The following is a 25,505-nucleotide window of genomic DNA, read 5'->3' as shown; positions in this document are numbered from 1 at the left end:
TAGAATGTTGTAGCCACATAGCAATGTCATGCACATTCAGAGTAAGATAGCATCAATGTGGGCCCCATATGTTGAACCCGTAATGCCACCTCATTTCCACATTGTCACATGGGCCCCTCATGGGCCCATTGTACAATTGTTACTAGGTACAGCCCATACAGACCTCAGTCGAACATGGTAGCGACCCGTAATCCTCGACCTTCGTATGCTATCTGTGCTCGCAGACTCGGACTAGGGATTCTCATTCTTGATGATTGTACTCCCTCTAATCGCTGTAATCTTCAATATTTCAATAGCTGGAAATTTAATCAGTAGAGACACTCTTCAAAAGAATATATTCGATCTTACTGAGTGATTGTTCAAATTAGCAAAGTTTGCTCCTGTGCCAGAGAACTCATTGCAAAGGATTCGCCTATTGACATGGAGGCACCATCGCCTTATAATATCAAGCCCCTGGATTTTCATTAGTTCCTTAATTTGTAAGAAAATCGAGCTTTATGTGCAGCCTAAAGCCCCGTCCACACGCTCAAACTTATCGTCAGTCTTGCATGTCATGCCAGGTTTGACCGATTTTGACGGAAGACTGAAGAGCGTCCACACGCTCAAACTTTCCTTCAGTTTTTAGTGCGTTCGCGACTATGGCTGCCGGCCGGAGGCAGTGCTGCTCGCTGCAGTGATCGCGGTTTGTGTCTCCATAATTAGGTTAGAGCGATGCAAACTCACCCGGTGGTCCCGGAAATGTTTTTGAAAAATACCATAATGAGGGTTGATTGACAGCATCCCTATCTGCACCAGACAGCATTGACGACTTTATTGTGGCACATTCTTTGCGATGCGATAAAAAGTTTATTTACTTCGTTACAAAGTCTTTGTTGGCTGTATGATCAACTTCTTTGCACTTAGCAATCAATGCCGCATAAGCCAGTGCTCTTTTGTTCTTGCGACTGAATCTTTTTGATTGAATTTAACATAAACATGGGAAACTACGATATACTCGATAAACTCACCAAAAGAAATCGTGAAACCAGTGTCGGATATCCTGAGATATGAAAAACTAGAGTTAGCGAGGAACAATGTCACAGCTCTCATCGTCAATATAGACTGAGATAGAGTAAAAGTTTGAACAATTAGTCGGTTGCCCGTCCACACGCTCAAACTTATCGTCAGTCTTGCATGAACCCAAAGGTCTCGCCCGTCCGTCTTTTCCAGGTTTGTCAAACCTCAAACTCCGCCCACCCGTCATGCAATTAAGACGTCAAACTTTGAGCGTCCACACGTTCCGTCTTGTCGTCAAACCTGGCATGACATGCAAGCGACTGACGATAAGTTTGAGCGTGTGGACGGGGCCTAGAAGGACCGGAGCAGCAGAGCCGCGTGTGAATCACTCATTAATTAAATTAGCTCATCTTGCAGGGAACCATCACCAGTGGCCAACGTCGCCGCTGTCTACATGATAAAAAAAGTCAGCACCAAGTAAAGTGGAATTTGATTTAGCAGTCACGAGCCACCCATTGGCCAAACGATTTGATAGTAAACACAGACCAGCAGAGACCGAACCGGTGGCGGAACGTGACTCGTCAGAATAGATTGGCAAGTGACGACGACATCACAGCTGCGAGAAGTCAACCAAGCAGTTCCTCAGGCGACTGGAACGGAACTGGCCCCGGAAGTCGAGGCCGACGCTCGCGGAAATATGAGGTTGAGTTATGCCCAACATCGGAGTTGGAACACGCTAACGATCGGAAGGTCCAGTTTCTATAAGTTTGAACCTACTTTGGCAATGACAAAAATCTCTCAAATAATCATTTAATCTGGAAATCCCAAATATTTGGTTCTTCAGGGCGAGTGCATTTACATGAGAGCCTATTTATAAACAGACAAAGAAATCGAAGTTGGAAATCTGTGATAAAGCTATATAGCAGCTTGCATGGATAATGTAGCCACGGCACGACGGACACCCAGAATGTGTCGGTGCTGAGTACTAAACAACTAAAAGCCGGTTTGGCAAAGACTTTGAGTTGTTACTCGAAATTGCCAAGCAATACTCCACCTTGCTACACATTAAAACCACATTTCCCTACACAACAGCTGTCGCAAGGCACCTACCACACCGTTTGAAAGTATATTGCTCGGAGGACGTCTTGGAAAAATTTACGCCCGGACTCGCGGCCGGTCTGACGACCAATCTCTAAATTCAACGATCAAGGATTATATCCTAAACTAATGAACGCCGCTCGATGAAACTTGATACACGTATTCATTAGGACATAACGGTGATATTTAGCCAGTGGAAATTTTTTGAATTTCACTTTCATTCGTGAGTTATATGACGAGACGTACCAAAGTTCGAAGTGATAAAGGAATTTCTTCCAAACTACTGAACGATTTGAACGAAAATTTAAATATACATTCCATATATATACACGGAGAAACGCCCGGCATTTATGAGGCCAATTTTAAATTTGCATTGACCATGAGTCGTATAACTCGCAAACGAATGCAAAATCGGAAAAATTGTCAAGAGATAAACATCACCGTTGGGAGGTTAGGTAAGTTTATAAAAAGTATCATTCAAATCTGTTCAGTACTTCAGAAGAAATTTGTTGGTCACTGCGAATTTAAGCACGTATTGCTGTTTCAATCACGAATGACGGTGAAATGGAATAAAACTCGCGAACAAAGGCAAAATCGAAAAAATTTTCATGAGCTATATATCACTGTTTGGTAGTTAGGAATGTATATTTGAAATTTCATCCAAATCTGTTCAGTAGTTTGGAAGAAATTCCTTAATCACTGCGAATTTCGGCCCATGTCGCCTTATAACTCGCGAATGAAGGCGAAATAAAAAAATAAAATACTTAAAAATTTTTTTTAAAAAACCACGTTTTTCTTGTGGACTAAAAAATAGAAAATAAATTAGGGCTCGCCCCAAAAAACGTGTGTAACAAACAAACAAACAAATAAACAAACAAACAAACAAACGCGAAGCTAAGCTAAGAAAAAACGTGTTAAAAATCACGAGCTAAACATCACCGTTAGGTCCTAATGAATACGTGTACCAAGTTTAATCGAGCTGCGTTTATTAGTGTGGGATATATTCCTTGATCATTGAATTCGGGGACCGGCCGCGAGTCCGGCCGTAAAATTTTCCGAGACGAGCTCGAAGCGTCTGTAACCTTTTCTGACAATCTATGCCAGTTTGTCTATCATGATCTCGCAATATACGCGTAAAATGGAATAATAAACAATCCAGCACTTTCTGCGTAAATTAACAGATGCGTATTTTCTTAATATTTATGCAATGCATCTGATACAGGTATAAGTAATTTAATAATACCCATGTATAACAATTAACTTTATTAAGATGTTGGGGTCTCCGGGACACATCAACTCGGCTTACGTGATCGTAAAGCGAACCATTAAAATAAGGACGAATGAAATAATCAAGAAAGCTATGACAATTAAACTTTAAACGCAAAAATATATAAAATGTGTGTTCTCTTAGGTTTTAACGCATGATATAACTTCGAATTCAAGATTCGGAGCCTTTCTGTAATGTAAAATTTAGATTTGGTACTTATTAACTAAACACGGAAAATGGAACCGAACACAATACACAAACGAATGGAAAACTTGTGTTTCTATAAATTCACGACAACTATTTAAGCATCACGAACCTTACACAGATCATTCATGAGGCACAGGCGAAGTCATATTGGTGGCGATTCAAAACTTAAAATGACAAATTAGTGAGCAGAGGTGGGCAGTAGCGCACTACATGTAGCGGCCGCTACATTTTCAGTAGCGGTAGCGGCGCTACATTTAAGCAATTGTAGCGGTAGCGGTAGCGCCCGCCACATATTTATGTAGCGATACGAGGTTTTGCCGCTACAGCGCTACCGCTACATTCACAGATAAAGCCTTTAGATTTTACTTAACAGTATTAAATATTATTTAAAAATCAGCATGATGCATACATAATATAAATTACAGAATAAAACTGTGCGAAAGATTTCGGTGTAATGTTGTCAACCTCAGCCTGTTACTAGTGTCAACATGTTAGTTGTTACCAGAGGTGGGCAGTAGCGCGCTACATGTAGCGGCCGCTACATTTTCAGTAGCGGTAGCGGCGCTACATTTAAGCAATTGTAGCGGTAGCGGTAGCGCCCGCTACATATTTAAGTAGCGATACGAGGTTTTGCCGCTACAGCGCTACCGCTACATTTATAGATAAAGCCTTTAGATTTTACTTAATAGTATTAAATATTATTTAAAAACCAGCATGATACATACATAATATAAATTACAGAATAAAACTGTACGAAAGATTTCGGTGTAATGTTGTCAACCTCAGCCTGTTACTAGTGTCAACATGTTAGTTGTTACTTGTTAAGTTGTTACCAGTTACCACTTACAGGTTTTTTTCATCTTTCAGTTTGCTTACAGTTATTTTTACACAGTTATTTTTATGTTTCACCTTCCCTACATGGATGTCTACTTTAATCTACCAATCTCAAAAATAATCCACATATATATACAAATAAAAGACTGATTTTTTATATGTATATGTGGATAATTTTTGAGATTGGTAGATTAAAGTAGACATCCATGTAGGGAAGGTAAAACATAAAAATAATTGTAACTTTTATTTACTGTATCTAACCCGTACTAGTTCGGTTAGGTTAACTGCAATAAAGTTGCATTGATGTGTTTTGAAAATGTTTATTATCATTAAATGTTTATGAGTAAATCCCAATAGCAAAACAATAAATATTTAGAGATTTCCAATAATTTTGGCCGTTGTAGCGGTTAATGTAGCGGCGCTACATTTTACTGTAGCGGTAGCGCTCGCTACAATCTAATGGGTGTAGCAGTAGCGGTAGCGCCCGCTACATTTAGAGCATGTAGCGGTAGCGGTAGCGCCGCTACATTTCAAAGTAGCGCTGCCCAGCTCTGCCGGAAGTTGAAGTTACACTAATCTTATTGCAATTCCCTACAAAGAAACTTGAGAAATCTTTCCCTATTATAGGTTAAACTTACAAGTAAACGAGTCCTTGCAAACTTCTTCTTATAATTTAGTTCTTATTATTCACTCATCAATTTGACTTATTAAGCTGAGTTCTCATAGGACCAATGTGGCTGTCAGGACTAGCGGCATTTCAGAGACGCTACGTAGGTACCTATTTCGCACGCAAGTAATCTTGAGTCTTGACGCCCTCGTCAACAATGTCAGTACGAGCTACTATAGGAATCATTGTGCTGCTGGTCCAGTAGAGTAAGTAGGGGTACAGGCCACGAGCCACCTGCTAGTGGCGGCGAATTGTGGCCGAAAGTAGCGAATTGTGGCCGAAAGTATTAATTTCGTGGCATGACCGACACGTTTTTCCTTCGTTCCTCATATACCTGAGGAGTTTTTTATTATATGATATCAGATTTAACGACATTGCGTATTGTACAGTAATGGACACAAGAGCTATTAAAACCCTTCAATAATAATGCCAATAAGTTTTACTTCACCGGGTATAAACTTTAATTTAACACCACTACATATATAAAAAACTTGTTTAAGGAATATTTATAAGGTACAATACTGGTTCTTGTTTGTGTAGTTAACGAATTTTCTGTGCGGTTAATGGAGGAAAGAGACGCTCTAGAAAGCATGGAGGGTCGCCACCACTTGAGTCGAATTTTCACGACCTGATACAGTATAATTCAGGAGAACAGGTAAGCAGCGAATGCTGATTTTTTTAGGTTTAATTTCAAGAAGGTAGTGTGCAAATGTTAACAAAGCAATATCATTCATCATGATAAGATATCCGGCAAGCTCTTGTTCTAGGTGAATGATTCAGTTGAACAATTCATCGACATTCGCCATTAAAAGACACCGACGACAACTTGTCAGATTGAATCATCAATAATTTCTATAAATAGTTCATATTAGTATTACGTATAATTATTAATAACTTAGAAATTAGAGTGAAATCGGACATTGTATGAATAAATAATTTTTATTTGAAACTACCTTAAGTCTCTATTTGAGTGAGATTCAATGGTGTTTGCGGTTTGTTCAGAGGACGAAAACAATCTACTCAGTTTCACGTTTGATTATTATAAGCGTCTGCATCAATTGAGACGTCACACAAGTGTCTTCCAATTTTTAAGAAAATGAAAGCTGTTTCTTTCTGCTTCTGGAGGTTTAATCTGACGGCGGACGTGCGTTGAACCTACAATAATCTTTTTTGTTTAAATTTCTCAGGTAGACTCGCGACTTATAGGACTGATCACCCGCGAGGATATACCGGTTGATTCACTGACATTTCGTTATTTAAAAGCTCAATAAAATTAGAATAAGTAAAGATATCATTACAATACACATTTTGTTAGAAAATACATTAACTGAATTTTTGCATCATTTAGTTTTAAAGATGACATCGGACAAATGACGGCCCCCATTGTCAATGCTTTCAGTTAATCGATTTTTGAAGTTCCATTAACTCGCTGACGCATATTGCATGACGGGTATTTTGGCGATGGCTTAGCGTATGTTGTTCTTCAAATGTGGTAGGGTACTTGGACAGTCATTGTAAACAATTGAATTGATTTAATATAACCCCAAGCAAAAATCACCTCTCAAGGAAATGAGGAGTTCCTTAAAATGTTATCTCAGACGGAGACAATCTGCAAATGGCCACTAGAATAGTACGCCTCGAAAGCAAACACACGCTGCTCACTTGTCCAATGCATAGTTGCAATTGACTAGGCGGGACACAAAACATCATGACTCTGCCTTTCATATGAAATACTTCCTGCTTTTTAGCGCATTTTCTCATTTATGGAAAAAAGGCCTATTGTGCTCGTCATGTCCGTCCGTGACTTCACGGACGGGCGGACGTGAAAATGCGCCGCTCTCTGTCACTCACTTCAGTGAGTAGGTACTGATTTTATTTTTTCATACAACATCTGGCAGCTCGGCGCGAAGTACAAAACAGGAAGTTTCCCTATTCTAGGAAAGACACTGAGTGAGAAAAATCAAAATTAGGGTCGATATTTGCGCAAAGATTATTCTCTTCAAGTGCATTACATTGCATATATAACACTGCATCCGATGTCAGCAATCACTATGTTTCAATTTCATCTTCAGCGTATAAGGGCTCCTCAACTGCAGTGTCTTCGTAAACAGGTTCCAAGTCGCTTTGGTCATTCTGGTTTACTGGAACAAAATCAACAGGAGGAAGAGAAATACCTGATCCTTTGCGCGGAGGTGGTAGGGGTTTAGACCGTCCAATGTAGTGATGTGATGGAGGTAAGGAATCTAAAGGAGGAGGTGGTGGGAAGGCTTCGTCGTTTCGATGGTTTCGAGGTTGGGTTGGGTTCAGAAGAGGATTAGAAGCAAGTGGTTTTATTGGGAACATTGGGACGACGGGTTTCTGCAGAACGCTTGGTTTTGGGTTAGGTGCTGGAACTGTCGGTTCTCTAACTTGGGGTGTTTCTATCTTGTTACTTTTGTGCAAGGCTGATGTCAGAGCTTGGTGCAAAGAAGACTGGTGTGGTGGTAGTGGAGTTTTGAGGACCGTGGGATTCACATTGTTTTCAACGTCTGTGTATTCATCTTCGACCAATGAGTTTTGCTTTTCTTGTGGCGGCTGAGGCGGTGGAGGAATAGGTGGCGGGAATCTCGGCTGGTGCATTGTCGTCTGTGATGTTGGTGGAGGAGATGGGAGATCTTCTTTTGGATCACTAACACCATCACTCTCTGTTTGTGATTTTGGTAGACCCATTGGGATTTCTTCTTTGTGAGCTGGAGGGGTATAAAGATTGGCTAACCCTCGTTCACTAAGTTTCCGCGATTTCATCGAGCTTTCCACTTGAACTTCACATTCAGCTGATGATCTTTTCTTCCATATTAAAAATGCGGTCATTACGCCAAAAATCGCTATCAAAAGTATTAACACACTTATAACGATCCAGAATGTCATGGCAGAGTAAGATGAGCTCAGACACAGCCTGCCCAGAGAGATGTTCGAGTTTTCAGTGTGCATTCCCTCGAGCGCAAACGAGATCAACTTGCCATTGAAAGATACATTTTTTGCAACTAGTTTGCCGCTTCCTTGAATCACTATGCCTTCTCCATGAACATTGCTCAACACAGAATTTTGTATGTGAAGCTTGCCGTATATATTAACGGCCCCATCCGGTATTTCTTCAATTGTGACATTATCCAATTCGACGTTCTGACTCTTTACTAGTAATACTTTAACACGAGGTATCATCAATGACGATATATTGACAATAGTGTTCTCATATATATCTATCTCGCCCACCGAATTTATTTTCATGTTAATTACGTTCAATTTTGCTGTTCCTATCACGGAAAGCTTAGAAATAGATTCAATGAGAGATTCGGAGAAAGTGCTCTTGGAACTCGAAATTGTAGCTTCCAGTTCCTTTATCGAACTTTCATCCAAAATATCCATTTCACTAAGGTTGGAAAGCTTAACAACATCCGCTGATGAATTATTCAACTTTAAAAATTTCAGTTCTGTGAAAGTTATATTTGTGATGAACGAGTTCACTAAGATGAGACTATCAAAACCACTTCTTCCTTCGTTCACGGTCGAGATGAGACTGACATTCGTGAACTCCAACTTATCCGCGATGTGCGAATTGTAGAGTTTCACTGTACGTGCATTCAGGATGTGCAGCGTATCGTACAGCTTTTGTTCTTCCGATGAGTAGTAAATTACCAATTGGTCCTGCTCAAAGAAAAACGTTTCAATAATGGACATCGAGATGGAAAATTTAAAAGAATCACATACAAAATAGGAAATTTGAATTACAATAAATTCTGTTAAACTAACTGAAAAAAATTTCCTATCCACACCGGTGAGATTATTTCGGCTGCGAAGTACATCCTGTACATAAGTATTGTCAAAGTATCAGGTTCACCAAGTTTCATATTCTCAAGCTCAATAATAACCTTTACTTAATAAGTGAATAAAACCACATCTGATTTAATATAACAACATATTCTGCATATCTTAATTTATTCCTGCTTCCAAATTTACATAGGCAATTTGGCAATTTTCCAAGTTGCATGTGTAGTTTGGGTGGCGTTCTTGAGGACACTTCTTGGTAGCATTGTTGTACTCCCCGATGCTGCAGTGGCTACTGCAACAAGGCCCGATTTCGTTCAATTTCACGGTTGTTGCCACTGCCAGATGCGTGCTCAGCATTGACAGCACCAGAACAAACCTGTGTGACAAAAATTTTAACCACTTTAAAAATATAAAGGCTTCCTTCATGATTTCCTGATGTAAATAAAAATCAGGCAAGAATTTGGGTATATTCGAACTACATGAAATTAAATTTTTTCTTCTATTGAGGTTGAGTGCTTCAGAAATTTGTTTGAAACACAAGAAAAAAAATTCGAGAATAATTTTATCCAATGAACGCATGTTTAAACATTTCTGAAAGATGAACCGGATTTAAAAGAAGTTAGGCTTTTACGCGCATAAAAGCCATAATACTAACCATATTTTCCCGACCGCCATGACTGTATCTTATTTTCACACACGTAAACAGTTTCACGAATTGAGACAATATGTTTTCATCATTAAGAGTTTAAACGATGCTTAAGTTTTTCTCTCTAAGGTTTTTTATATATTGTGTCGTGAGCATTTCACATTGGACAAATTAATTATAGAGCGTTCTGAAATTATTAAATTTTCTGAGAATTTGCAAAAAAGAATGGGATAATTCTATAGAGGAAATGTTTCGGTCTAATTATGCTGATTTTTATTTCAAGTATCAAACTTTGACACAATTCTGGTTTTGACACTCGTCACAAAACTGCAACCGTTAAAAAAGGGCAACATTTGGGTCGAACGCGATTATCATGACTATCTTCGATGTACTTAAGCTGTTATTATGAAATGATTATAACTTTTGAAGATTCAAGGAAGTGCATCTCAGACACTTAAAGCTAATAATAATTTAATGTAGTATCAATAATGTAAGACACTTTACAGACACTTGTGCACGATTTGGTTGGCTTCGTAGAAATGAGACCTTGAAGTCTCAGTCCTCCTATCAGGCTCGTCGCCATCGCTTCCTGAGGATGTGACTAAGCTTTCTTGTTAACAAAATCAACTGAAACTGCATCTCGAGACTGTTAGCTTCAGACATTCGAAAGTTATCCAACAAAACAGAAATTTATGACCATTGAAGGTGATCTGCTTGATGCGTGTTCATCAACTGTCAACACTGTCATCGTTATCCCGACATGAAACTTTGCATTTAAAGGGAAAACTTGTTAGTTGAATTACTAGCATTACTATTGTTGCATGATTAAAAAATGTGAGTTTGCCCCCAGCTAGCAAGCAAACGTTCGTGAGTTCTTGAGCATTCGTCAGGGCTAAACAAACAACGTAAAATCTAAAGCAGCATTGTGCGATTAAAATTAGCCTTGCAGATACTATATATGTCATTATATGACGCACGCATTAGGTCCTGGCAATGTAGATATCCTGTACACTACAGGAAACATTTGAACCGGTTGAAACATTTAACCCGTCTCGTCACGTCACGCAACACCAGTGTCCATATTAATCAATAAATCTTTCCTGAACTTTCGGATACAACTCAATATAATTCGAGTATGCCAGCATACAGTAATATAAAATCATTCCTGTTTAATATTTAGATTGCGGTGAATTACTGAATAACTAGAGCTAATGTTTCATGGAAAGTTATTCATATGTGGTAAAAGTTGTTAAAAATTGAAAGGTCGCACACAAGCGCATAGATTTGTCAAGAATTGAGAATCAAAACAGGATGCGGCCAGCGATACCAACATGCGTCATGACAAGCTACTATCTAACATAAAATGAAAAAGGAAAATTACGAGCAACACTGCTTTTTGGATTCATAATAATGTCTAATGAAATTTAAATGTTATGAAAATATGTTTTTACCTTCAAGCTTTATTGAAACTGAAGCAACTGCTGAAAACAATGATTCTGAAGCCGGGAATTCCCACTTTGTGTTCGATAAGGAGCGAAACGAAGCGCTCACTTCAGATCAATCGACTTCAAAAAGTTCGTCGGCAGAATAATGTAAAGTTCTGATTTAACCTTCTCTGCTTCCTTATTATTGCGTTCGATGGACAGTAGATACATTTAGCAGCCCGTATACTATTTTGAAGCAAACATGTCCGTTGAAGTGAAAAGTTGGCTATGAGTAAATATTTTTAGTACATATATAAAATTTTTGTACAGCTATCTGTCAAATTAGTCCAAGATTGTTTTAATATCGGAAAATATTCTCTTGAAACATTTTGTGTATTGTTATAACGCCTTTGTTTTGAAGTTCGGAACTTATAGCATAAATCAAGGTTAACATTCAATACAAAAAATGAGTTAAAATGAAACTAGTCATTTAATTTTCAATATAAAGAAAGCGCATAGCTGTGAAATGAATGACCTTCTTAACTTCTTATCGCCTTACACATGTTCAAGTTTCCGAGGCTTTCCAACAGTATTAGTTGTATTCAGCATGCATATAAAAGCGGGTTGGTTCATAGATTTTGCTTATAATTTCTTCAGCGTCTTAATTAAAACATCATTTTAATTTATGAATTCAGTGCACAAGTACGATCAATGGACTATAGGATCCGGCCATGTTTAAGTCCGGCGGCGAGCATCCTTTGACAACTCGTTCACTTAAGTTCAGTGATAACTGCGTCATAGCATGAGTCACATGTATGAGTATCGATTCTAATTTTATAAATGTCTATATCTGTTTCTTGTTTCGAACGTGCTTTGAACATGTTTGACTCAGGCGCTGATGTCATTTTCTCAGCGCATCACTGTTTGTAAGGAGACCAGTGAATTAAACCGGTCGCAAACTACTCGGTCTGCAGCAATAGCGCCAACTTCTTCAACACGTGGAAGAAATTCAACAAAGGAACCCTGATCATTCAAGAAGGCTATAAAAATAATAGTTGTTAATCACCCTCATGTTGACTGTGTACCTCGTGAACAAATTCATGGAAATTTTTAACTGAGAAATCAAAATTGTTGAATATATGTCAGACTCCCAATATATGAGACATGCGGTGTAAATCTATAGTGCTTCAATATCTGTTGTTAGTTGCTATCGATGGATGAATGTAAATTCAATTACTGATTAAGCGTATACATTTTGGTCGAGTGAACTATGCATGTAATTTGTCAGCACTAATGAGTACATGGTGCAAAAGCCATTTCATATTTTTGACATAATTAAATTATTAATTCATCAGCATAACTAACGTTTAAACGAAAGCCTGCAATACCTACGTAATCTCAAAATTGAGACAACAGTTTACTCACAATTACTACAACTTCAAACATAGCTTCGACCGATGAGCTCGTTTTGCTCCTAATTGAAAAATTGTGTCGCAGACCTTCTCCAAAAATTCTAGATCGACTCTACAAGGGACGAAATTATCTTGGTCCCATTTTTCTATCAAATGAAAGATATAATTATAATGACTCTTGAAATGTTATAGACTCTCACAAAGTGGAATTACGGATTTTCCCGTTTTAAAGAGAGACACAACCTTCCTCTTGTCGACAGGCTTCGATGTGTTAGAACATAAAGAACATCACGAATAAAAACAGAAACAAAAATATTTTACTGATTCATAACTGTTGAATTATAAACTAGGGTTAAGTACATAGTAATTTGGAATGTTTTTTTCTCTAAAACACTCAACGAAGGGGTTGACATCTCAATCTCCTGGTTAAAAGATCATCGGTAGTCTCCATGTCCGAGACATTCTCAACGTTTTTCCTACCCATTTTTTTATTTTTAATCTGACGCATCTATAGATGTCTTTATAAACACTTTGCTGAATCTGAATGTGAAAAATCTATATAAGTCTTATTAATTATTGAACCAAATGTGATACACCGATATAAGCCTTACTAATAATTGTATCTGCATGACGTGCCATTTCGATATAAGTCCTTCTAAACATTGCATCGAATGTAGCAGACGACATAGTGCAAAACAGTGCTGCGTTGTATACGAGTTAATTACGTCCTGTCTAGAATATCCATTTTTCGAATTGAAGCAATATTTTCATCATACAACTCGTTTTTTTGGCGTAGACTTAAGTAGGAAAAATGTTTGTGAATCTTATAGAACGCTTTTTCTCTTGACTTTTTATGTATGAAACCGAATGCTATAGAAGAGAATTCTGTGAAACTAACCCGCTGAGACTCGCAATACTCAATGTGTAGAGTGAAAATTAATCATACGCAAGCAAATTGACATCAAATGCCATTCTTCTCAGGGATGAAATCAAATTCAGCAGACTGAAAGCCAATAAGAGTCTATCAATTGTAATTTTGCTTCGGTTTTCACAAATTACTTGTCAAAAAACGATGTAAATTGTTCCATCGATGCGAGTGGTTTTTGTCTGCATGGTTGGTGACGCACAGAATCAACAATCTACTATTGATGTGGTGGCTCCTGCTGAAGGTTTTTGTTTGTTAAATTTTGTTGCAATAGCACAGATATGATCAATGAATTAAGTGGCTTTAATTTTTGGAATTTTGTTATTGTTCACAATAGTGATCGTGGTCATTGAAACTTGTTGGATCGAAACCTAAGATGCGCCTCAGGTAGAGAAATAAAAGACACCGTTGAATTGCGATGATGCAATATATATAGCATTTTCTAGTAGCATTACCAGCGTAATATTAATTTCAAACAAAGCATTCATTTTGTGTTCTATGAGGCCGAAAGACTCCTGGCTCGTGCAGCGCGCTCTCAGAGCAGATGCACAGGGCGGAGAAAAAATATATTGCAGAATAGACGGAGCAATGGAAATGGACGTTTACTTTAAAAAAAAATTAAGGCAAATGGTGAAATTGTTGAATTTCATAGAGGAAACGGTAAATTTATGACTATTTGTACAAATTATAAAAGCCCTAACAATAAACTTGAATGAGTTTATATGAAGTGCTTACTGATGAATGTTTAAAAACCGTATGCGTATTTAAATAAGTTCAACGTTTAAAATATTTCATATACACACATGCATAATCATTTACTACATTCATATTCGTGGTAGATTATTATGATATGATTGTGTAGATGTTAAAATGGTATGTGACAATGAAATAAATATAATTCTAAGAACAGTAGTAATTAAGGATCTAGAACGAACGAAGAACGTTCGAAATTTCATTTTAAGATTTATCGATCAGCTTAGATTTACATTAGAAACTTCGGGTAAGGGACTATTGTCAACATATTAGTTGTAACAAATGTTAGACGCTCTCATTAAACTTACTCATAGAACATAGTCGATGCCATAATATATAAAAACTTTATAATTTGATATGAAAAATATAAATTTTGTTACGCACATTTTACTACATTTCCTTCACATCATTTATTTTCAACCTAAGTTCTTGCAAAACCGCGACTATTCGGCTTGAATATGTAGATGGAATGTTTTCATTTTTAAATGAATGAAAAATTAACCAATTTACTGTATACGTTTAAGATTCATTTATACTGTATACAGTCATGTATACGAGTTCATTATAATACTGCGTATATCCATTGAGATTCATCGGATTATAATAAATGGATAATTCCATGAGCTTCCTTTAAAGATTTTCAGGGATGACGCAACTTTTTCTCTTGATACAAGTTTAGAGAAAACCATGGCTACAATAAATATCAACCAAATCGTAGTTATACAATAATATTCTTATATGCTAAATAACACAAAGCGCCACCAAAAAACAATATGAACGATTTCTGATTCTTTCAGTCACAATGACTTTTCATCACTGTTCAATATTTGATTATTATTAAGTTAGCAAGCAAGTTGAAATGACAATAGAATTTACCACAGACCTAGAGTTGGTCGTGGTGAATGTCTTAATTACCAGTTCAAAATTCACAATGCTCTCAATGTGAGAATGAAGTAGCCTATTGCTCAGGCATGACAGATTTAAATATTTATTTCATTATTTGACATACTCAATAACAAAGAAATAAAATAATTTCATATGATTTTAGCCCTTGAGCCAATTGCATCTTGTAAATTATTCAAATCTCCTTCAAAATGCCTGTGATAGAAATTTAACGTATTATGAGATGATAAGATCAAAATATGTACAGCATAGGAATAAAACACCTCTTCATGATACGCCACATGATATATCTTATAAATATTCGTGGAAGTGTGTGTGAGTTTGAAGCCCTGGCACCGCAAATGTTTAGGAGCAGTTGGAACGCGTTTCCAGGATACTTATTATGTTTCGCGTTCGGATATTACGAGGACCGGAAATTTTGTGCTCGGAGTTAGGATTGAATGGCATTCCAAAACTGGTAGGAAAGGATAGGGACAACAAATTGAAATTTGATTTATAAATTGGAAGGAATGAAATTAATTTAAAGAAATAAAAAGCTGCATTTAATAATTTGAAATGAGACGCAAATGTTAGTGTTATGTACTACTTTAAATGTGAGTTGAAAGAGACAATGGGATTCAAGACAGCGGAATGGCTGGTTTAGGGACGACATGATTCCAAAATTTCCGGTATTATCCAGCCTGTTCAACGTCGGGCTGACCTGTTAGTACGTAATAAATATTAGTAGTAAACTAATTGTGAACCCACATTCTCTTCTTATTATTACCCCATTATAATAAAGCACGACTCGACAATTACCCCAGATCACAGTATCACACCCTAATTCAACAAAGAGTAACCTCTTTCTTGAAGAGCATATCTCCTCAGTAAATCCTAATCACAACTGCATTTCTCAATGATCATGTCATTGATGGTATCGAAGCGTATTTTTCTGTCATGGTCGTAGTAGAGCATGTTGAGAGGCATGAGTTCCTTTGCACCACAACACGGACCGTGTGTCGCAGTCCCACTGTGTATTTTCTGCACCATAGCCATGTGTATGTGCTGCTGTGCGTACAGGTAATCACAAGTTCCATTGCAGAAATTAGCCATGTACACCTTGGGAGCAACAATGAAGTCAAAGTTGTGCTCCGTGAAGTTGACAGGAAGGGGGAAGCGACAGCATCTGGTCTCAGTCAGGGAGCATTTGCCGCCGTCTGGGGAGCGGGCGAGTCGGTTCGCTTTGTCGCTCTCGTGGATGAACTGCACTTCCAGCAACGGCGCCTGCAAGCAGCACGTGCTATTAGAAAATATGACAATACTTGAAATGAATAAATTATTCATTTTAGTACTTTCCCATTGAAGCTATGGCGGAGCATGCATCTGTTTAAACTATAAGAAGCATTATCCTATATATAGCAAAAAAATATTCAGATGCAAATAAACTTTTCTTCCTATTATTTTTAATAAATACCAACGGGAATAATTTTGTTTTCATCAATGATACTATAATTATTCGGCATCAAAGCAAAATTAAATAAAAGACAGCGAGTTTTATTATTCTGCTTAACCGAAAACACCTTGATCTCAGTTTTTGCCAATAGTATTAATCCAAAGCATGAGAACTATCTCACTTTCTCAGGTTCCTCCTTGGAGTTAGTGACGGCAATTTGGTTGTCGTCTGGACCCTTCATGATGACGATCATGCCCAGGTTGTTGTCGGGGTTCGTGGCCCAGTCCGCCACCATCGCGAACACTGGGTACCGAATCCACGAGCCTTTGTTGTGCTCCAAGTTCACCGTGTCGACGGACAGCATCTGGAATTATTTCATTTTGTTAGAGATCGTATGAGCATCACTCATTAATAAATGTATCACTTATCTTGAATAGATAGGAATTTTTAAATTTTGGTGTAAAATTAAGTGCTTGAGAGATTATGATGAATGAGTCCTCGTTGGCATTGAAAGAAGGTTTATTATATTGCTTTATATTATTTCGATTTTTGTGTATGTGTTTGAAGCTTAGCTTGTCACATATATCGGCTGTTCGGGCGTTTATCAAGAATACTTATTGTGTCCAAATGTTACCTGGATATATGATATAGGATTGGACTGTGATAGGAAGGAAAAGGAGGAACAGGATGGAGGAAAGAGGTAAGTACCTATGGGATCAAAAGTTGAAATTTGAAATTGAATTGAAAAATAGAAATTTAATTTAAAAGAAAAATATTGTTTCCATTTTCGGAAACATGAGTAAAAATAAGATTCTTATCTTTTATGTGAAACGTATCTTTGAAAGCATCTTATAAAATTAAAATAAATAAGCTATTAAAATAAATAAATTGAATTTACCCGGATTAAAGATTACCGGAATGACTTATTTTGGACAGCGGGATTCCTAATTAAATTGCAGCAATTTTTAAGCCCAGACAAACGCAGGGAATTTTAGTTGGAAATATTTATATCGGTGCCTGCTAGCTGCTTTGCGCACGAAATTCTAATTCCTGGACCAGAGTAGTCGAATATGAAATCCGCTATACCTATCGAGTCGCGTTTTCACTTGGACCCTATATAACTTTATTCTTAATCAAAACAATAGACAAAACGTAAGGTAGAATGGAAAAAACTTTTTTCGAAGCATGTTGAAAATAAAATTAATTCCAAACCATCAAAATAATTTTCTCAGCCTTACAAGTGTAAGTCGAAAAGTAGTTTTGTGTTAGATGGGGTTTTAATTGATTTTTTTCAACTGCGGTGACTTTGATTGAAGATTTATTAACGAGATATGGGAACGGAATTATGTATTACAAACAATGGGTTATCCTGATAGTAACAAGGAAATTTTAAAATGCACCAAAATTTAGTGGTAAAATGCGTCAATTTTTAAAATAAGCTTCTTTTTGCGATTATGCGAATTTGAAAGTATTATATCACATCCGGGTATAACCTGTCTCAGGGGGTATTGCAAATACTAATTCTTATAGACTCAACAGTGTCATACTTCAAACAAAAGAATAAACACTCAAACACGCACATATATCTGTTACGGAATAGTCGGTTTACCAGTCCTTGTTCCATCATCCAGTCGCTTATCGTGCTGCTAGAATACTTTTTTAACAAATAATAATTAAAAACCGTGTTCAGCCCCAGAAATTAACTTAAAGCCCATTTCAACTGAAAATAAATTTTTATGTCATTATCCCTATAGCATTATAGCATTATCCCTATATGAAGAATATCGTGGATACGCACCCCTTAGCAGCCCAATATATTTAATGAGCCAAGCTCCCAAACAACGCCTACAAACTTTGACAAATATCAGAAAAATATGCGACAAATAAAATACGTATAAATTATAATGAAAAAATATTGACAGCGATTTGTATAATTGTTTATCCTCAAACATCATGCGATATGGCAGCAGAAATTACAGTAATCATCGCATTACATTCGATTTGATTTAAAATTATGCAATCTAAGCGTTGAAAAAATTAAGTCAGTTATTATTTTATATCAACGATAGGGCAAAAAATAATTATAAAATGTCAATTGCTGCTCACGTTCATTCTGATGTAGTTGTTCTTGTCGACGGGCGCGCTGACTTTGTAAATTTCTATGACGTGCTTGGAGCCTGGAGCTGATCTCACAGGCTTGATCCACAAGTGGATGAAGGCTTGGCTGATCTCACCGTGACTCATCTTGAAGTACATTATGTCACTCGTGTTCGAGTGCTGGAAGTCGAACGGGTAACCTGCAAGCAAAAAGATATTTTTATAGAAGGAAGGACGCAAGAATATTTATGGTTAACAAGTGAATTTTCAAATCGGTTCAATAAACATGATGCTAGCAAAAGAACACAACAAATTGTAATTGTTTTTTGGTACTTATGATGTCATATCTATTACTTTATATATATCTAAAAACTTTTGCTTTAAAATGTTTCGTTGAAAGATAATAGTAGTCGAGATACTATATTCCAATATTGAAATAAGTGAAAATTTATATGATAATAACGTGGAGTTTTACCATGCCAATGTGTTTTATTGTTAAGGATTACATTTAAAATATGTACTGTAAAGTCTCTATTGATAATTTATACATTTTCCTCTCTTAGCCCTTGTTCTATACGTACAATATAAATCGAAAAGGCTTCTCCGACCAATAAGTGCATGCCACTGCTGAATCATACGACATTGAAGGATTAGGAATTATTTTATTGGATTTAGGTATAGGGAAATTTGTCATAATTCCAACCCTTGATTTGAATTAAAAGTTCAAAAAAATATTTATATAAAAATACATATCAAGAGCCGCTGCTACATATTAGGAGCCTGAGAAAGTTTATCGTGCACAAAAATTTCCCGGGAATGTGATAAATAAAGGATGACAAGTTAGATTGAAAAAATGAATTATCTGGAAAAATTTGATGAAAGAGTTCGGCATTGTAGTTCAACTAAAAAACACTAGAATATGTCTCGTTTGAAATCTGGACATTCATGCACAAATTCAACGCTAATTTACAATACTACACTTTCCAGCAAGATTACTAATAGATTTATTAAGGTATTAGCCTTTCGGTGGCTACTAATAGATTTACTAAGGCATTAGCCTTTCGGTGGCTGTAGCTTTATGGTTGCAGTTAGAAATAATTTCCGTTTCAAGGTTTCATTCAATCAAACCAGTGTGATAAAAAACGATCTTCATAATCGTTGAGGACTGCACAAAGCTTCTCAATGACTACAGATTAAAATCGATCTTGAATTTGCGGCGTCAGCGCTTTTCAACTCGCCTGCATGACAACAGACTCGCCAAGGCAACATTATTTACCCGTGATTTCAATTTGATTCGAACGAAAGAAACTTGCTTTTTCAAGCGAATGAATGAACAAATTCTTAGAAAATTTCGCACGTTTGTCAACACAATAAAAAGGCTCTAAGTGTAACATTATGCGCAACATTTCTGAATTAACGTCTTAATCATCCAGTGCGCATTGGCCATCAAATATAAATACGAAATTCAAGTAAAGTATGGCATTCCTTTGTTGTCTACATCATAAATATTGTGAGTTTAAAAATTACTTTTTAAAGACAACACTTCTAAAGAATTCAGTGTCTCCTATGTTACACTTGTACAATGAATTTCTAATTTTAATATCAAATATTACAGAAATTAATTTTTACATTTTTTAAATAAAAAAAAATAAATTTTCAAAAATTATTTATTCGGTCAATTGATTTATGCATTGCCACCGACTTTACGCAAGTGTGAAGTGTATTGAAAATCGATTACAAGCTTTGTAGAAGACATAATTATTTATCATTTTTTTTAAATAAAAAAATGGTAATTTTTGAAAGTATTTATTCTGTAAATTGATTCATGCATTGTCTCCAACTTTACGCAAGTGTGCAAAATTTCAGATCGATGGGAAAGGCAGAAGTGTGCTAAATATCAATTATAAGATTTATAGCAGACAGACAAACAAACAAGCAGAAGTGAAGTTAAAGAGAAGTGTTTTAATAAAATAGAACGAAAAATTGTATGTTATAAATGGTAGGTACTGATGATACGAATTAAAATGGTAGTGAAATTCATTAAAATAATAGATGGCTCTTGGCTCCTGCCGAGAACTCAAACATTTTCAGTGACTAATTGTAGAAATTGGATTCATCCCGCTACTTAAAGCATTTCATGTTAAAGAGAAAATTAGTGAGAACTTTTTAGAATGGTAGATTAACATTTTAAGTAAAATTCTTCACTCAGATTAAAAAAATTTCTTACTCTGAATAGCATTCAAAGCTCTGAGTATTTAAAAAGAGTTAAATATGCTCACATTTTTTTAAAATAAGTAAAGCATGCACGCGGTGCTATTATGACACGCACTATGCACAGTCTACCTCATGACGCGGAATTTAGTAGCAGGACATGAAACCAAGTATTTATATCTGTTAAGTAAGTAGTATATGTTAAGTAGAGTAGTAAGCAATATTTATTAAGTAGAGTGGTAAGTAGTATTTGTTCAATTGGTTAAGTAGATTAGTAAGTAATATATTTTGAATAGACTAGTTAGAAGTATTTATTAAGCAGAGTGGTAAGTAATATTGGGAAAATAAAGTATTTAAGTGATAGTTTCTGATTAAAAATTCCGTCCGAATAATTGAAATATTTGTAGCCAAACACCCACGTTATTCAGTATTGCTACAAAAAAATTAAAGAATAAAATGGTGCCTCAACTCATAAAAATACTGATTAAATTAACCATTAATTTGATAGTTAGTTGTTATTGAGTTAAGCATATCACTTTATGCAATGTGTACCTATTCAAAATTAATACGAAGAACTGTACAAGACTTTCCCACAATAATTGGACAAAATCAATATGCTAGATGTTATTTTTCAATATTTCAAGATAATCAGTATAAATACGGCCAGTTATTATTTATTTAATCACTCATTTTTGCTAAATAAAGTAATCAATAGGCGGGTGGGCTATCGTACTAGGCATTCATGACGCAGTAAATATGTTATATTCGTTTCTGATTTCGATTTTAATATTTCGTGTTTTCTTCCCACATTATTTTCCTGGCCCCTTCTTCTCGTGATATTCAACAGTACCGCAGTAATTTCTTGTTACTCTTTCGAAACTTGAACGAGTAAATTTCTATTGGATTTCTCAAAGTATTTTCTAAACTTCCCTTCAAATTCCACTTTCATATTCACATCGTACGTGCAAGTTAACCAGGCACTGCCAGAAATTATTAGCAGCCAAAATTCGAGAATCCTGGTATCCTGAATCCCGTCCTCTTGAATGTACCCAATTATTGTCAAAATATAAATATCAATTACATAAAAACCTGTTTCAATCCACATTTGGAATTGAACAGTTTTTTAGTACCCGATTGGAAATTGAACTAAAAATTTGATTTTCTTATTTTGAATTAGATTTACTCGTACAAAAAAAAAAATAGGTTCAAATTTTTTGTCGCGAGCCCTCTTCTGTTCTGGAATATCGCTGTATTTTGCCAGTGAAACAATATTAATGTGGCAGGTATAATTTCCCCATACAATGCGTTTTGCGGAAACGCGCTCAGCTGGCCCCTTTACACTTGTGTTATCAAGTCTACGTTTCAAACACACTGTCAAACATACACAAATATATACATATAACGGAATAAATAACTAGCACACTTTGGAATAAACTTTGTTCATGAGGAATGAACTGCCTAGTGAATATGTTCGACTTACGGTCTTCGACGGGGATGAAGATCTTATTGCTGAACTCTTTCGGCATGTCCCTCTGGTAGTTGTTATCACGAGTCGTATTCTGGTTGCTATCGTTGATTTGCTCTTTCAGCTTCTTGATGTCAGGATTTGAGCTCTCGACAATGCCAGTGACGTTGGGTGCTGAATCCAGTTGTAGCTGCTGCAAAATTTGGATCTGAATTTGCTTGATTCGAAACATTTTCCTCTCCTCCAGTTCTCTATCGTATGTCTGGGAGTCAGCCATTTCGGTTCTGGATGGGTTCTGATCCGCCGGTTGAGTGTTGTGCAGGTTCTGTTTGCTGTACCCAACTTGGTTCCGATTTGTTCTTGAATTTCTAATGCGATCCGCGCTTGGGTGTTGCTGTAGGCGATCTTCAATATCGCGTCGACCTTTTTTGTTGATTTGAGGAGCAGGACTATAATTGTAATGCCCTAATGCGTCATTCTCTGGGCGAGAGTGTTCATTGTCTAGAGGTTTTATCCAGCTAATAAACGGCATTTCGGTGTTAGCGCCAGGGTAGGCTGAGTCAACAACAGCCTGCAAGACGACCAAGAGAGCGAGAACTCGGAGGCACAGACTCATGACAACTAGAACCTGTCAACGACGTGTCACAGACGAGCTCACGAGTAAACTGAAGTGTACCCGTCATCGCTCCAGAGTTTTATTCCAAGTTGCGCATGCTAGAGGCCGCTCCTTGCGCGAGTTGACCACTCTTGTAATGCCGAGACCAGTCACTCGCAGCACGCGTAGATCATTCATTATTATCTGACTATCCAGAATAGCAACTGAAGTATATAACTGATGTATAATTGATGATGTATTACAATAATGCTGGTGTTTTCCAATGATCCAACTCGTGCCCATCATGTCGAACTCAACCACTGAAAATGATCCATTAGGTACAGAGCGAGTTTCTTTACTCAAAGTTTAAATGTGAACCAAGCAATCTTAAAAATGCAAGAAATTCATACTTGAGAAGAAAGTTTCCACAACAATGAAAATTAAATGACCAGTTTAATGTCAATTGGCGACACTTCCTACTGAGTGAAGCTAAATAATTGTACTGGAACTTCTATAATAGCAAATATTCAAATTTATAGGGTATTCATAAAATTTTTAGTCAAAATAATGAAAATAGGAAGGAAAATCTCAGAAACTTTTTACAAACAATTTAAATCATTTTCTACTGCTCATGATTAAGACGACTAAAAGAATTAATGAACTTGTGGTTGCAAAAATTTCTCTTAATGATTTAAAACTTACATGAAAAGTGTAACCAACTTCGAACCAATAAATTGAGCTTCCATGCAGCATCAAAAAGTTTATCAGCATCAAAAGTTTATTATCAGAAAGAGTTTGATAATATTTCAGTTTAGTTTATGTCATTTCTCGAATAACGTAAATATCATACAACAATGCGAGCAATTAAATCTTTTTATCACAGTATACACCAACACTTTGACGAAAATATATACCGTAGCGCTTTGGTCGTAGCTTCGCTCCAGCGAATCATTCCTTTGGTCGAGCGCTGCCTTGGGGGGAAGTTCTGCTTCAAGGTAAGCTGTCTGTACTCGTCACCTGCAAATAACACAGCAATAAATTTAAAAGTATCTTTGAAGTTAGATAATAAACCCGTTAAAATTAAGGGTTTAGTTAGTATTTTAAATGATTTTCCAATCTACTATTTGATTTTAAAATGAAGACATCTGTCACAGGGCGAGTGATTTCGATTCAATTGTAACTTGAGTTAGAATAGGATAGAATGTATCTCTTTTAATGAGTATTTTTAATTTATTTAAACAAGTAGTTGGTGTAAATTAAATAAGTACTTAGTGTAATTTAAATAAATAGTTGGTGGCTGCAATTATGTTATACAAGTAACTAGAGTAACCTATGACCGTTCTCTCGCTTGATTACTCACTAATAGTAATAGACTAATAGTTTACTATAAGGTAGGCGCATAAATAATCAACCCTCTCAAATAATTTCAGAAAAAAATGAAGTGCTGCTGATAATTTCAGAATAATTCCAGAGTTATAAAATCTAATATAAAACTAATCTACTCACCAAAGTAAACAATTAGAAAACTTTTTTTCTTCCAGGAAATTTTGCTTTGTGTCAATATATTCTTAATTTTATAGATTTCAATGAGCAAGTAGAGTTTTGTAAACATCGTTTAAATTCAGCTTCTATAGGCAAACATTTTATAGCATAATACATTAGAATAAACTGTAATACAAATTAGAGTAATTACATTTTACTGCAATGTCAGCTGTTGTCAACTAATCTATGCACTCTTCATAATTCCGGAACCTATGCGTTTGCGACCGCGTGCATTATGAAAACATAGAACAATTGCATAAAACAATTTTAAGCACTGCATAGAACAATTTCATTGTGAAGATTATTGTGTTACGTTCACACGAACCCAACCCCTCATTCATCGGCCGCTCTAACGATGACTCAGCTATTCACGATGTCGCAAGATGTTCAGAAAAAATAATAATAATGAATACGTTCAATGCTTGCTATATACAAAGCAAAAATGATCTTAATTTATTTATTTAACGTAATAGCATTGAGAAGTTGATGGCAGCGTGGGAGAGATGCGACATAAACTCCTGACGCTGCTAAACTGTTCCTGAGCTCCAATGAGCCATCGCTGAGTCAGTTCGAATGTAAAGATCGATTGTTACAGGTGACATAATAGATCGGCGAAAAGAATGCTTGCTTAAGCTAGGTCTCAGAGTCTCTTAATTTGAGAAGAATGACAAGAATTTTCTCGAAGTAATAGATTTTCACCGCCATCACTTCGGACGTGACAGCTTGCATGGCGCAATAAAACGCCTTCTTGTGCCAAGTGCGTGAACTGTGCTTACGAGTAAAAACTAGTGAATTTTCGCATCTTGCATACAATATTTAGTTTATTTATTCATTAGAAATAATAAGAAATCTTGGTGTTCTAAACTATACAAGAACATTTTTAATCTCTAAGGGTTAAACTATAATTTGAGAGAACTTTTGGTCATATTAATCGTTAACAAGGCTAAACGGTCTATTTCGAATGTATTATTGTATTTTACAACTTTAATAACATTCACTTAACATTCTTGCGGTATATTTCAGTAGTCAACATTCTAAAAACTAAATAATACTTGCATGAGTTGCAACTGGAATGCGAATCGATACCGGCTCATAAATCTACGGGGAAAAGATCTCATATTTCAATATTACCTTACTCTCTGCACATCAGGTCCCATTTATTCCAAGACGTTTCTTGTGATATTGAACCTCAAGAATTGTTAGGTAAAATACTGAGAACAACCA

General features: G+C 36.3%; 2 protein-coding genes across 2 annotated transcripts; both read right to left on the bottom strand.

Moving 5' to 3' along the window:
- Nucleotides 1–6,908: 6,908 nt before the first annotated feature.
- Nucleotides 6,909–10,344, bottom strand: LOC108676632. Its single transcript, XM_018164748.2, has 3 exons — nt 9,532–10,344; nt 9,066–9,252; nt 6,909–8,753 (listed from the first exon to the last, which is right to left on the bottom strand). Exons 1-3 carry the CDS (start codon nt 9,549–9,551, stop codon nt 7,119–7,121), a joined length of 1,842 nt encoding a protein of 613 aa, XP_018020237.1. The 5' UTR covers nt 9,552–10,344; the 3' UTR covers nt 6,909–7,118.
- A 2,313-nt stretch (nt 10,345–12,657) lies between these two features.
- On the bottom strand, nt 12,658–22,794 carry LOC108676638 (growth/differentiation factor 8). Its single transcript, XM_018164754.2, has 4 exons — nt 22,160–22,794; nt 18,478–18,668; nt 16,553–16,735; nt 12,658–16,202 (listed from the first exon to the last, which is right to left on the bottom strand). The coding sequence occupies exons 1-4, from the start codon at nt 22,758–22,760 to the stop codon at nt 15,813–15,815; spliced, it is 1,365 nt and encodes a 454-aa protein (XP_018020243.1). The 5' UTR covers nt 22,761–22,794; the 3' UTR covers nt 12,658–15,812.
- Between the last annotated feature and the right edge of the window lie 2,711 nt (nt 22,795–25,505).

This window comes from Hyalella azteca, unplaced genomic scaffold (assembly GCF_000764305.2).
Source record: "Hyalella azteca isolate HAZT.00-mixed unplaced genomic scaffold, Hazt_2.0.2 contig12151, whole genome shotgun sequence".
In the NCBI taxonomy this organism is placed as follows: domain Eukaryota; kingdom Metazoa; phylum Arthropoda; class Malacostraca; order Amphipoda; family Hyalellidae; genus Hyalella; species Hyalella azteca.
The sequence above is the reverse complement of the archived record's forward strand: the minus strand, read 5'-3'. Positions and strand labels throughout refer to the sequence as shown.